The 15,239-nt window shown below is 43.8% G+C and overlaps 1 protein-coding gene across 6 annotated transcripts in view; it reads right to left on the reverse strand.

Moving 5' to 3' along the window:
• Positions 1 to 15,239, reverse strand: part of LOC118377089 (fibroblast growth factor 13) — a 197,694-nt gene that overhangs the window by 23,339 nt on the left and 159,116 nt on the right. For all 6 annotated transcript variants that reach the window (XM_052509353.1, XM_052509351.1, XM_052509350.1 and 3 more), the window contains 2 exons: positions 14,192 to 14,302; positions 4,238 to 4,341 (listed from right to left, as the gene is read on the reverse strand). In XM_052509353.1, the coding sequence (XP_052365313.1) occupies positions 4,238 to 4,341; positions 14,192 to 14,302 (215 nt within the window). The remainder of the gene's footprint in view (positions 1 to 4,237; positions 4,342 to 14,191; positions 14,303 to 15,239) is intronic.

Consider the following 15,239-nt stretch of genomic DNA (forward strand, 5'->3'; position numbering starts at 1 on the left):
GGGGCTCTTTATCTTTAGCCCCCCAACAATAGTACAACCACACAACAACACATTCACAATCAGGAAGCGGTTTAGCTTATTCTCTGATTCACCACCACAGGTGAGATAAATGTCACACACACACACACACACACACACACACACACACACACACACACACACACACACACACACACACACACACACACACACACACACACACACACACACACACACACGATCCATCTTTATTAAATGAAATTAAAGCAACAGCTCAGTGCATATGTTTTCATTACAGTGGAAGGAGGGGAGGTGGGGTGGGGAGTTATATTTGTATAATTTCTCAGTTTTTCGCCTCAGGCGTACTCAGCTTTATCAATCCCAGTGGATATCTTTGTTAATTGTGATGTGATGTGATTATTAATTACACTCAGGCTTTAAGGTTCCTTCTACTGTACTATCGGGCTTAATAAGACAAGAGTCATGACTACAGTCAGATCATGCTTAGCGAGACAAGAGCCACAACTACAGTCAGATCAGGCTTAGTAAGACAAGAGCCACAACTACAGTCAGATCAGGCTTGGTGAGACAAGAGCCACGACTACAGTCAGATCAGGCTTAGTGAGACAAGGGCCACGACTACAGTCAGATCAGGCTTGGTGAGACAAGAGCCACGACTACAGTCAGATCAGGCTTAGTGAGACAAGAGCCACGACTACAGTCAGATCAGGCTTAGTGAGACGAGGGCCACGGCTACAGTCAGATCATGCTTAGCGAGACAAGAGCCACAACTACAGTCAGATCAGGCTTAGTAAGACAAGAGCCACGACTACAGTCAGATCAGGCTTGGTGAGACAAGAGCCACGACTACAGTCAGATCAGGCTTAGTGAGACAAGGGCCACGACTACAGTCAGATCAGGCTTGGTGAGACAAGAGCCACGACTACAGTCAGATCAGGCTTGGTGAGACAAGAGCCACGACTACAGTCAGATCAGGCTTAGTGAGACAAGCGCCACGACTACAGTCAGATAGGCTAAGTGAGACAAGGGCCACGACTACAGTCAGTTCAGGCTTAGTGAGACAAGAGCCACGACTACAGTCAGATCAGGCTTAGTGAGACAAGGGCCACGACTACAGTCAGATCAGGCTTAGTGAGACAAGGGCCACGACTACAGTCAGATAGGCTAAGTGAGACAAGGGCCACGACTACAGTCAGATCAGGCTTAGTGAGACAAGGGCCATGACTACAGTCAGATCAGGCTTAGTGAGACAAGAGCCACGACTACAGTCAGATCAGGCTTAGTGAGACGAGGGCCACGACTACAGTCATATCAGGCTTAGTGAGACAAGGGCCAGGACTACAGTCAGATCAGGCTTAGTCAAATCAAATCAAATCAAATTGTATTTGTCACATACACATGGTTAGCAGATGTTAATGCGAGTGTAGCGAAATGCTTGTGCTTCTAGTTCCGACAATGTAGTGATATCCAACAAGTAATCTAACTAACAATTCCAAAACTACTGTCTTATACACAGTGTAAGGGGATAAAGAATATGTACATAAGGATATATGAATGAGAGATGGTACAGAGCAGCATACAGTAGATGGTATCGAGTACAGTATATACATATGAGATGAGTATGTAGACAAAGTAAACAAAGTGGCATAGTTAAAGTGGCTAGTGATACATGTATTACATAAGGATGCAGTCGATGATGTAGAGTACAGTATATACGTATGCATATGAGATGAATAATGTAGGGTAAGTAACATTATATAAGGTAGCATTGTTTAAAGATATATATTTACATCATTTCCCATCAATTCCCATTATTAAAGTGGCTGGAGTTGGGTCAGTGTCAATGACAGTGTGTTGGCAGCAGCCACTCAATGTTAGTGGTGGCTGTTTAACAGTCTGATGGCCTTGAGATAGAAGCTGTTTTTCAGTCTCTCGGTCCCAGCTTTGATGCACCTGTACTGACCTCGCCTTCTGGATGATAGCGGGGTGAACAGGCAGTGGTTCGGGTGGTTGATGTCCTTGATGATCTTTATGGCCTTCCTGTAACATCGGGTGGTGTAGGTGTCCTGGAGGGCAGGTAGTTTGCCTCCGGTGATGCGTTGTGCAGACCTCACTACCCTCTGGAGAGCCTTACGGTTGAGGGCGGAGCAGTTGCCGTACCAGGCGGTGATACAGCCCGCCAGGATGCTCTCGATTGTGCATCTGTAGAAGTTTGTGAGTGCTTTTGGTGACAAGCCGAATTTCTTCAGCCTCCTGAGGTTGAAGAGGCGCTGCTGCGCCTTCTTCACGACGCTGTCAGTGTGAGTGGACCAATTCAGTTTGTCTGTGATGTGTATGCCGAGGAACTTTAAACTTGCTACCCTCTCCACTACTGTTCCATCGATGTGGATAGGGTGGTGTTCCCTCTGCTGTTTCCTGAAGTCCACAATCATCTCCTTAGTTTTGTTGACGTTGAGTGTGAGGTTATTTTCCTGACACCACACTCCGAGGGCCCTCACCTCCTCCCTGTAGGCCGTCTCGTCGTTGTTGGTAATCAAGCCTACCACTGTTGTGTCGTCCGCAAACTTGATGATTGAGTTGGAGGCGTGCATGGCCACGCAGTCGTGGGTGAACAGGGAGTACAGGAGAGGGCTCAGAACGCACCCTAGTGGGGCCCCCATGTTGAGGATCAGCAGGGAGGAGATGTTGTTGCCTACCCTAGTGAGACAAGAGCCACGACTAACCTGTCTCCTCTTCGTCTACACTGAGTGCACAAAACATTAAGAACACCTGCTCTTTCCATGACATAGACTCTCTCGCTCTACAGGGCGGGAGTGTGCCATGGCTCCATGCAGCCCACATACTGCATATGTTTCTTCCAGATGTCAATGTCACCATAGTAACCTGGCATTTTAGCTCCATACAGCCGGTCCGGAGGGTCACCCGCAGGGAGGGGGGTACTTGTGAGAGCAAAATTGCAAGATTATGTTATAATACTTTTATTGGATCAAATGGTTGTGTTATGCAACAGAATAGAGTATTCTTAACTATTGTGTGTGTTCTACTGAGGATGGGCCTCTGGGAGATAACACTGACAGAAGATTTACCATGTGTTTTGGGTGATAAAAGAGCATTCCAGAGCACGAGTTAATGTTTGTTCTATATGGTACCAGGGTGAGATGGTTCCAGTTTGGAGTCGGAGGGACAGACACTGGTCTCTACACAATGAAAACTGTTGACACAGTAGATACTGTCTGCTATGTATTATAGGTATCTTTCATACAGATCTTAACCTTGTGACCCATTCTATAGATCTGTTGTTCGTCATGTAGGTTGAAAGGGGTGTATCTTGGCTATAAAAGACCTTTGCACTTTTGTCTCAGGGCTCCCAACGAATCATTTGATCGTGAATCGTCGACCAGCCATGACCTGCCATCATTATCGTAGAGCACTCAATCGATTCACTTTCATATGTGTGTGTTGTATTGACCTGCTCCTTATTAATAAGTGATTAAAGATTTAGTTTAAGTACAACTCTGACTTGTGTGATAAGTATGTCTCTCCTCATTTGATAGTAAAGAAATTAACCACCACAGTACTATGGTAACATAAGCATAGGGCACAACCACCCCACCCCACCCCAACGAGCTCGCTCGCGCACACACACACACACACACACACACACACACACACACACACACACACACACACACACACACACACACACACACACACACACACACACACACACACACACACACACACACACACACACACACACACACACACACCTCTTATGCCCTCATCACTGCCAGTGATCATCTGTATGCCTGTAAACCTACACACACTCACATTCTCACATTAGCAGGCATACACACACTCATCACCTCCGCCACAACAAATCATGCTGCCAGCTGGGCTTGCACACCCACTCTAGCCACCTGGTGAGAGAGGCATGGCTGGGGCACAGATGGTAAACAACTGGGGACACCTGCTTGGAAACATGTCATGATGGTGGGAGTATTCTGCATGCACTGCGATGAAGTAGTATTGACTATGCACTGCAAATGGGTTTGTGCCAGAAAGTAACAGGGAGAAATGAAGAAAGCAATATTTCTTGGAGGTAGTTCTTAATCATTGTTAGGAAAGGGATTGAGACATTTTCTGCAAGCTGACCAATATGGAGCCCCTGTGTTCTACCAGGGAGAGCAGGAGAGGTTAGCACTGCTGTGAGAATGTGTGTGTTTGAGAGACTTACTGATGTGTACAGGAAGCCCTCGCTGTTCATGGCCAGGTAGAGCTTGGTCTGAACTCCCTGGATGGCCACCACTCGAAGCCCCACTGGAATGAGGTTGAATATGGCTGGGGAAGAGAATCAAGCTTTATTTATATAGCACATTTCTGACATGGAATGCAATGCTAAAACAAATAAAAACTGAAATATTTACTTCACAACGAACATAAAATGATTTTAAAAAAGAATAACAATTCAAAACTGAAAGAATAAAAAAGCACCCCAAGGAAAAGCAAAGCTTTTTTAAGAGATCTGTCACGGATCCCTCCGGAACTTTCATTACGCACACCTGGCCCCTATTCCCACTGATTGTATTTGTATATAATTGCCCTTTGGTTTCCATTGGTCGGTCGATTATTGTTCCAATGTCCGTTGGTGCATGTGAATACCTGTGCTGTGTGTTTTGGGCTTTTGTGCCCTTGTGGGTTGTGCAGATGATTACGGTCTCGTCCCTTAATCATTGTGCACGTGGGTTATTTATTCGAGGTACTCCTCGCTGTTTTGTTTGGGTTTCAACCCTGTGTTTTTGTATAGTATTTGTTTGGTCTTTGTCCCTGTGCCTTTACACGACACATCGTTAAAAAAAACTATTACGCATTCCTGCGTCTGTCTCCCAAATCATTTATATCAGCGTGACAATATCTATTAAATATTGTCCACAGGATTCGAGGGACCTACTGGGAAAGAGAGAGTTACATTACATTTGTTGACAATCTTGTCAACAAATGGAGGGAAAAAGTCCAACTTGTGAAGAATATTGTAGGCACACTGTTTATCCACCAATAAATACTATTTAGCGAAATCATGTCTCAGTCATATATTTAGATGGAATACTGAGACTATGTTGTAAACCGCAGCAGGTAACACAGTGTCGCCATCATAGGAGCAGAGCTAAGTAGAAAACAACGTAAAGCTAAGACTCCTGCCCCCGCTATTCATGCCAACCACATCCTTTCACTCTACCCCAGTCCACTTAATAGAGTTAGCTACAGTAACGCTTAGCTTAGCAGGCTAAAGAGAGACCTCCCTCAGCCCGGCTCTGTCCTCATATGCCAAACCCGCTCACACCTTTGTCCTGCTGTCACCGAGCTAGCCAGGAACCTGACAATCTCCCCTGGCAACACTGCATTCGTATGCCAAGGGATAGAGAGGCAGCCCGCCACCACAGAGGACTTGAACTCCGCAAGAGAGGGAGTTTTCATTAGCGTAAGCAGTGGTGGAGAGAGGCAAAAGAGCTATTGCTGTTAAGCCATATTGTAACTGTTTTCTCTGCGTTTGCGGCAACATCGGGGCCAAACAGTAGCTTTGCTGCTGTGTCCTGCCCAGTCCTCTTCTGTATGGCCTGGCATTAATTGTGCACAGTGCTGGCATGCTGCCACATCCATGCCCTCTAGTAAGAGAGAGCAGGGTCAATCTGTGCTATGGGATAGAGACGGGCACATCTCTGTGTGAGGGGATTTAGACTCGGGATGGGACATTTTTAAAAATTTTATATTTCAATATCCGAAAGGATGTTAGTATTGAAATACTTGCGAGTGTATAATTTTTTCATTACGTGCGCCTCAGAAAAAGACATAGCATATAGCCTCCACACGTTTCACACGAGTCGCTTATTGTTGTTGGGACTACAGTCAGAGTCTCCATGATTAGCAACATGAAGTGGGAGATCTTTAATCAATGCAAAATGGAATTACACTTTTTTCTACTTGGCAAATACTGCACCAAACACCTTAGTTAGATGTAAAATTGTTCAACTAAAACAAAATTTGGCAAAAATCTCAATCATTACAGATTTCTTGAGTTATCTTAGGTTTATTCTGAGGATTTTCAGGAAGTGAAATACACTTCCTTTTCTACAGTGTCTCATGGGGGACAAACATCGTTAACCAAACGTGGAATCGGTCAGGAAACACACCTCCAAGACTGAAATCACGTTTTTCTAATGAGCAAAAGAAAAACACACGTGCCAATCGGCGTGTTCAGTAGCTCTTTAAACCTCCCTCTTTTTTGTGTTCTAGGCAACCGCCCACAGGAAGTAATGCAGTCTGGAGGCACTGTGGATTTGCAGAGAGCTTGTAGCTGATACGTTTGGCGAGAGCACAACGTTAATGTAGTTGTTCTGAGAAAACAACATGGATGCCTGCCTGCTGGACTGTGTTGCTTCCTATACCCCTTTCGTTTTCTTTGGTTTGGTTTGCATGTTTGTTCTGTGATTTTAATTAGCGTGGTTTTTAAAGTCAAATAATGGATATAGAAGAACTGAGAAGTGAAGGCAAAGCATGGGTAACTTGAAAACAAATATGGATTGATGCTATAAACTCAATTGAAATTATTTATAGAGAAAGTAATGACATAAAAATAAATGTATGAAAATAGATTTCTTTGTCCACCTCTATTTCACACTGCCTGGTCAACCCAGATTCTAAGAACCTGGTCAGTGCTCTACCACGTGACATAAACACTGTGCAGGTGGTACTTTAGGATGATGCCATGAATACACCCCGATCTCTCCTCCTCTATTTCCTCCATATCTCTCCTCTCTTCCCTCCATCTCTCATCTCATCTCCTACCTTTATATCTCTCCTCTCCTACCTTTATCTCTCCACCTTCCTCTCCTCCCTTCATCCTTCCCTCCCTGCCTCCCAGAGCTCCAGCAGACCCACCAGAGCCCTCCACCCTGAGCCACATCTGCTGCCTTCCTCACAGAGATAACTGATCTGGGATCAGCTAGCTATGTTACTTACTGCTATTTTCAGAGTCTCTGTCTGGTAGAGCTGGCTTTCACATAGGTGGGCGTACACTTACTGTACATGATTGTGGTAGGAAGTACTTTGTGGATTGCATATGCATGTTAGTTTAGTTGATGTAGCTAAAGTGTTTTTTTTGTGTGAAGGTATCATTATGGGCATAGACAGGATTCCATTTCCATCATGGTCAATGTTCCCTCTAAGCTGCGAGCGTGCGCAGGCGCGCAGTAGACTGAGACTGCGGCACAGAGCTCAGAAGAAATATCATCCCACTGAGAGAAGCACGAGATTGAACTTCACTGAACGTCACTTAACTTTCCAGAGTTTTCCCGATTCGTTAACACTATCAACGTTTCCCTTTACTTTGGCAATTGTGATCGAATCAACACAATATTAGCACCTTTCAATGCAATTGAAACAAAACAAACTATGCAAGAGATGCTGTTGTAGGCAGAATACATCGGAGTAGGATTCTATTGTGCACAATTCTACACAGACCGGTGTGGCATAACCAATCAGAGCTGCAGTAGGCCTATGTGCAAATAGACCATTACAATATATGGATCTGTGCTATTTACTTTGAACTGGACTGTGTTCACAGCTGTGGTTGTGAATAGATGCGCTTGTTTTGAGATAATAGCAAGAGCTTCATGTAGCCACGTGCACATTTTGTTCCTATCCTTTGCTAGTTAGTGAGTTATTAGCCTAGTTATAGATCATTTGTAGTCAGCAATAGGTGCGTGATTGCTTCCTACAAGAGCATAAAACATGTACATTTTTAGGCTTATTTGAAAAGCAAGTCAGGTAAAGAGCTTTTTTATTTGCCTTAAAGGGACAGTGTTGTATTTCGAGACAGGGTTGAATAAGCTAGGTAGCCAATAGGCAGAGGGTAGCATAATTTGTCTGATTCTCTGTAATAATGGTATGGGAATAATAATGCATTTTATTTTGTAAAGTGGTTTCTTGCATCAAACAACATAACATGTTTAGTCACCTACTTGTCTGAAGGACAAGTGAAGAAACAGGTTAATGTCAAGCCCTGCATGTTTTTTTCCCCAAAAGTCTAATGGAATGTAGTCCTACATTGAACACATTGGCTGCAACTGTAGGCTGAATGATAGAACAGCTATTTCCATGTTAAAATGTTATGGGAAGCATTTTTTTCCATTATTTTTTATGATAAGCCACTCTGGTAGGCTGACATTATGGTCAAAAAGCCACAGTAGCTTACTTGGCCACTGTTAAGGCTATAACTTAAAGCTGGTACAGCCTCAGTGTTCACAGTAAACGCGCAATTGAAAGTCGCACAGATTTTTCACAACCTTGAAGTTTGCGCTCAGCAGCCCTGAAATTTGCTCAGTGCCCAAAACAATTAGAGGGAACATTGCTCATTGTATAGGTGACCCCATTCCTGCTACAGCTCATCTCTCTGCAGCATGAGGGGATCCTTCCACTTAATAATACTCCCTCTTCCAGTCCCTTTCTCTTTCTCCACCTCTCTCTCTCTCTCTCTCTCTCTCTCTCTCTCTCTCTGTTGCTCATCTGACTACATGAATATATCCACTTAATGTGTTTCTCTCTCTCCTCTCTGTCCTTTTCTCTCTCTTTGTCTGTTCGCTGCGTGCTGAGACCCGTACCCATGACACAGACAAAGCTGCGGTAAACTTCATTTCAGGGGGATTACCAGCCAATCAGCCGCCAGGGATTTTTCGAAAGGCGAAACTCAATTACTTTTACCTCACATAACACCGGAGGTGCTAGAGGAGAGAGCGGGCCAGGGCTGAGGATTCCGCACCACACACACATACAGAAAAACACGCGCGCACACACAGACTCATTACCTCACCATGACCTCTAGCCTGTTCTCTGTCTTATCGTAACCACTGACGGACATGGCCATCAATATGACTCTTTTTGCTCTGTCATTGGTCGGCAGTGGCTGACACAGTGACAAACTTTCAGATTCCCACTGACCTTTAGGTTTTTAAAATCCCATTTACAAAAACACACTAACCTGAGCATGAAGTACATGTTTCTAAGTCAGTGGGTTGTGACCTCCTTCAACATGAACATAAGCGAAAGAGACATGCTCGGTCCTCATAGGAGACTGTAACTACTTTCTTTTTAATACATGTTATTGTATTGTTCTACTTCAAACCTTCTGTTTCTGTACCGCACGTCTGAGAACCATTCTCCATAGGAGATGATCATGAAGGAACAAGGCAGTGCTACTGAACCCAGGTTTAACGGGCAGAGCTCAGACCATCAGAATTAACATTACTGTTCTGGTCTCAACATACAGAGAAAGGGATAAACAGATTCAAATCTACCTGACGACACAGGCTTCGCCTCCCAAGCCCTGGTCATTAATTAGCCAATTAGATCGATGTGTGTGAATCTTGGCTGAAGGGTATAACCTGATTGATTGAGCAGTGTTCTTTGGCTGTTATTATACAAGATTAGGGTCTCTCTCTTTAACTCATTGCTGTGACAGTGAGGAGAAAGGGGTGGGTGAATTGCCTTTAAGAATGTCTTGAATCAGTGTCCCTTTGGAAACAAATTAGTGTGCATGGATGGTATTTAGCATAATGTTCCGATCAGAAAGAGCTAAAAACTTGTGCTACAATGTAGAAAAACATTGTTTTCATGTAGGAGGGATTTATTGACTCAACACTTGTTATTAATTTGCCTTTAATGAGGGCTGCCTGATTAGTAATATTATTTAGATTTGTCAAATAATTCTATGGCTCAAAAATTGCCTGCTCAGGTAAAGCAAAAAAAATTGGACTGCTCTGAATTTGGTAAACATCAACCAACACTGCTGTATATTCATAAGGGTGCTACTGCAGCAATGTTAGAAGACTTGTGGGTGTGCTTGCGTTTGAGTAGGTCCTCCCCACCATCACAAGACACCAGTAGCACCAAGAGGACTATGCTGCCGTCACCATGGAGACAAGAGCACCCAGCGCCTAACAACTCTATTTTTGGACGGGTGCAAACGGCTTCCCTTTTCTCCCCTTCCTATTCGACCAGGCTCTATAATTTGTCTCTCCCAAATGTAAATGTTTTGGTTGGGAAAAGCATGCCAATTGTTACATAACTTATCTCAATAGGTAACTGTTAATTGCTCTATCTAACTAGCACTACGAGAAATGGGAGTGGATATGTGTTGTGCCTCCAGTGAGTATGTTGTGTTTGGTCTCTCTTCTATAAACCAGCTCCCTCCCTTCTATTTTATTCATATCTCCTTCATCCCTCCTCCCTCTCCCCTCCAGAGAAGGCAACATATTAAAACCAGAAGATTATCGAGTCATTTATTGCTGCGGCTGACACGCAGGCTGCACAGAAGGGGTGTTAATTTGTGGGATAGAAGTGTCATCTGGTTTAAGTGACTAATTTAATATAGTCGGGGCTAATTTACAGTCTCCCACAATGCGACAGTCGTTTAGTGTCGGGGTGATGGTGATGCAGGCAGCGGCAGGTACTGTATGACATCAGTGCCCTGACGACAAACCACATGGCGCCATCTGAGGCACGGGCGCCGAGCGGGAAGCTCCCGAGTCGCGCCAACGCTGTGAGGGCATGGCGCTCTGGGACTGGTAATAGTCTACCTAACACTCTGCCAAGGCAACTCTGGTAGAGCGGTTATCAAGACAGGGTAGGACTGTGTTCCTATTACAACAGCTGTCAGTCGGCAGGTTTCCATTGACCCAGGTTTACTTGACAAAAGCAACATCGCCCAAAAAGCGTTGCAACACGTGTAATGGCAACGGCAGATATTAGACATTATCTAATGATAGAATTTTTTTTTTAAAAATCCGTTTGACATGGATTTTTATTTTGTCAAGCTTTCTTTATTGCGACAAAATTATAATCGAAACTTCGTTTTTTTGACAATGTATTGTTGAATAATGTTTAAGGTACACAGGGCACAGGACGTCAACACGTAACTATAATGCTCCACTCTTCTAAATCTATTTTTCAACTACAAAAATAATGTTTCTTTCCAGGGTCCCTTTCCTGACTTTCAAGAATGGCTGAATTGTTTCGCCTTTTTCTGGTTGGTTGGATACAGGTTTCACCAGCCAATTTTTCTGCAGGCTTTTGCGGGCTACTTGAGACATGACACCAATAGGTGGGAGGGCGTACCGGTTGTAACCTATTTATTAATGCAGATGTGGATAATTGGGTAATGGAAACACTTCAACCACTACATTTTTATTCGACACTGTAGGTTTTTGAGATTATTTTTTTTTGTTTAGTTGTGATGTCGTTATGTCCATCTGTTTTTATCGACAAAAGATTGTTAGATGGAAACACACCATAGCGGGAAATTGTCTAATATATTTGTTCTATGCAAACTTTCTAAATATCGACAACAAAATCTCTGGACAAGTTAATGGAAACATAGCTAGTGACCTCTTCATGTTTGCTTTCCCCCTTCTGATGACCAGGTGGCGAATCGCATCTCTGCATGTCTGGCAGACATATCAGTGTGGATGACGGATCACCACCTCAAGCTGAACCTCGGCAAGACGGAGCTGCTCTTCCTCCCGGGGAAGGACTGCCCGTTCCATGATCTCGCCATCACGGTTGACAACTCCATTGTGTCCTCCTCCCAGAGCGCTAAGAACCTTGGCGTGATCCTGGACAACACCCTGTCGTTCTCAACTAACATCAAGGCGGTGGCCCGTTCCTGTAGGTTCATGCTCTACAACATCCACAGAGTACGACCCTGCCTCACACAGGAAGTGGCTCAGGTCCTAATCCAGGCACTTGTCATCTCCCGTCTGGATTAATGCAACTCGCTGTTGGCTGGGCTCCCTGCCTGTGCCATTAAACCCCTACAACTCATCCAGAACGCTGCAGCCCGTCTGGTGTTGAACCTTCCCAAGTTCTCTCACGTCACCCCGCTCCTCCGCTCTCTCCACTGGCTTCCAGTTGAAGCTCGCATCCGCTACAAGACCATGGTGCTTGCCTACGGAGCTGTGAGGGGAACGGCACCTCAGTACCTCCAGGCTCTGATCAGGCCCTACACCCAAACAAGGGCACTGCGTTCATCCACCTCTGGCCTGCTCGCCTCCCTACCACTGAGGAAGTACAGTTCCCGCTCAGCCCAGTCAAAACTGTTCGCTGCTCTGGCCCCCCAATGGTGGAACAAACTCCCTCACGACGCCAGGACAGCGGAGTCAATCACCACCTTCCGGAGACACCTGAAACCCCACCTCTTTAAGGAATACCTAGGATAGGATAAAGTAATCCTTCTCACCCCCCCCCCCCTTAAAAGATTTAGATGCACTATTGTAAAGTGGCTGTTCCACTGGATGTCATAAGGTGAATGCACCAATTTGTAAGTCGCTCTGGATAAGAGCGTCTGCTAAATGACTTAAATGTAAATGTAATGTAATATCTTTGTACTGAGAAGTGTCATAATAACCAAATTTCCATCCAACCTTTCAAACAGCAAATTTTGTCGGTAAACTTTCCAAATGTCAAAGCGAAATACGCAAGACAAGGTGGGATCTTTTTGCTTCTGTAAAAGTTATGTGAGAAATGGCGGTGGAAATTGCTTTACGCGCAAATATTGATGTAATAACTATCCTATGACGTACATTTAGAGTGAAGCGATTATATGTTGTGTGGTCCTCCCATTACGACTCGGGAAAGCATGCAGTTTATTAGGCCACAGATAAATTAGGATGAACTTCACAGGGTTGTGAAAGTGCATGGCGATGAGCTTGATGCTCCTTTCCAATAAATATTGAGGGTCTTGTTCTGGTGACATGATGATCCATGCTTGGCTGCAGTTTGACAAATAAAAATGATCTCGCCATTCTCCATAATAATCTCATCACTGTATCTGAGAGCTGTTGACTAGAGTACACATGCCAGGACCAGAGTAGGCACATTGGCTGTATAAAGCCATTTTCTTATTGACAAAACAACCAATAGAGTTAAAAATGCGATGGAAACCCATTTGACATCAATTTTTTATTCGGTACATGGGAATTTAACAGCACAAGTTATTTTTACATGCACTAAAACATCACGCGCAGCCTTTAATCCATAACAAACACATTTGATGGAAACACACCTCTTGTTTACTGTGCAGATGTATTGTTTTTATGCAGATTTTATTGTTTTTATGCAGACCTACCTAATGACATAAAATTATTGGAAATCCATTATTACTGTTGCCAGCAATAACAGTCCTGGCATAACAGAGCACGGGCAGCTGTCAGTCAATAGTCACTATGTGGCAATCAGGATGAGTGCATCTCTAACAGCCTGCACAGAAAACAAAGGGATTCCATGCGCAGAGCCCTCAAACATCCATCAGTCTGTCTATCTAATTTATATATATCCACTTGCATTGGATTGTGTTTGGGCCTGTTGAATGCATGCTGTTTGTTTTTTAGCTATCAATCTCTACTTTAATCTGCCCATAGAAAATCAGGGCAGCGGGATTAATGATAGTGAATTATCAATACTGTGTGGATTACAGAAAACCTGCTGTAACTAAAGGAGGTATGTAAAAAGATTAAAAAAGCCAATCAACTGTACTGAGGCCATAATACTATCAGTCTGCCTAAGCACAATCTAATGCTCCATATGATTGCCATCAACCACTTTCTTTTCTATTGTTCAGTTGAAATCTCAAAGGCTTTGGAAAGCCTAAGGAATTCTAATTCCGATTAGGGATACAAATAGACTGAACTAAATAAGTCTATCTGTATGAGCGAGCGAGGAGATACGCGGTAAATATCTGTAGCAATGGAGAGATCTCAAATGTGATCCGAGCTAGAAAGAATGTCAGCAACGACTTAGTACAGTATGCAGAGTGTACAGATCAAAGCTTCTTCTTTGAAACTGAATCAGCAAGGAAGTGTCTCCTTGATGTATTGTGTCGTAGCACTCTTTACTGTGTGTTGATCAACTTCCCGTTGACAGTGTTTATAAGTACAGAGAAACAGGATGGTGAAAAGATGGGCTAGTTAGATTGATAGGGTTGTATTAAATTTGACACCACCAAAAAATAAATAAAAGGAAGGGACAACATGAACTTGTCCAATAAGAAATGCTTGTTTTTCAGTTTGTGTTGCTAAATGTTTTGCTATGGTGTGCCCTAATGAATACACATCCCTGGTGGCACGGAGGAGAGGAGACTTACTGTAGCCATTGTCCTCCTCCTTCGTCCCGTCGATGGTGCCATCTGCTTGCAGCTGCAGGTGGAAGCCCTGTCGACTGTACAGCTTCGTCACGATCCCCTTCAACTGGGGTTCTGAGGGGAGGAGAGAGAGGGAGGGAAAATAGGGAGGGGAAGAGAGGGGGAGTGTGAGATTGGAAACAGGCTCTGATTTTGCATCAAAGTTGCATCAAGATGCTGATGTAAATTCTGTTATCAAATGCTGATGTAAATTCTGCTATTAAGATGCTGATGTAAATTCTGCTATCAAGATGCTGATGTAAATTCTGCTATCAAGATGCTGATGTAAATTCTGTTATCAAGATGCTGATCTAAGTTCTGCTATCAAGATGCTGATGTAACTTCTGTTATCAAGATGCCTTATTTATGCCTTATTATGCCTTATTTACCCATCCACCAGCCATGTATCTTATAACAAGAGATCCTATCCTATAGAAGCCTGACACGCTAAGCTGTAGACTACAGTAACTAACCAGTCCCCCAGTTCTGCTCCCAATAGACCCAGCATAGCCACATTCTCAGCTCTCCAAAGGCTCAAGAGACCAGTGCAAACACATCCCTGCTGACATCTATAAGTTCTAGCCATGGATACTGGTGTATGAGCAAACAGTTCCTGACTAGAGAGACGACAAAAGGAAGTCTGGATTTATTCCAAAGGGGCATGTGGCTACACCGCAGAGGATTAAAATAAGAATATGTGCTTAAGAGTTAGAGTAAATAATGATCTAGGATAAGCACTGCTTAGATGTCAACTGTCTATATGATGTTTGTGTGTTCCCTAGCAAAAATGCCATGTTTTAAGAATTGGGGCTATGCATCTTTATTTTCTGGTGTAATGGAAAATAATTTCTGTCCATCTATGCCATTGGTGCCCAGGACGACGATCCTTGACCGCAAACTTCTTTCTAGTAGACTGCATAAAAGTTCTCAAAATGTTTCCACTAAAAATATATATTTTGGCAATTCACAGCATTACCATCAAGTCTGCTTAAAAATAATGAGGTCCACAGTT

This window comes from Oncorhynchus keta, chromosome 4 (genome assembly GCF_023373465.1).
Source record: "Oncorhynchus keta strain PuntledgeMale-10-30-2019 chromosome 4, Oket_V2, whole genome shotgun sequence".
In the NCBI taxonomy this organism is placed as follows: domain Eukaryota; kingdom Metazoa; phylum Chordata; class Actinopteri; order Salmoniformes; family Salmonidae; genus Oncorhynchus; species Oncorhynchus keta.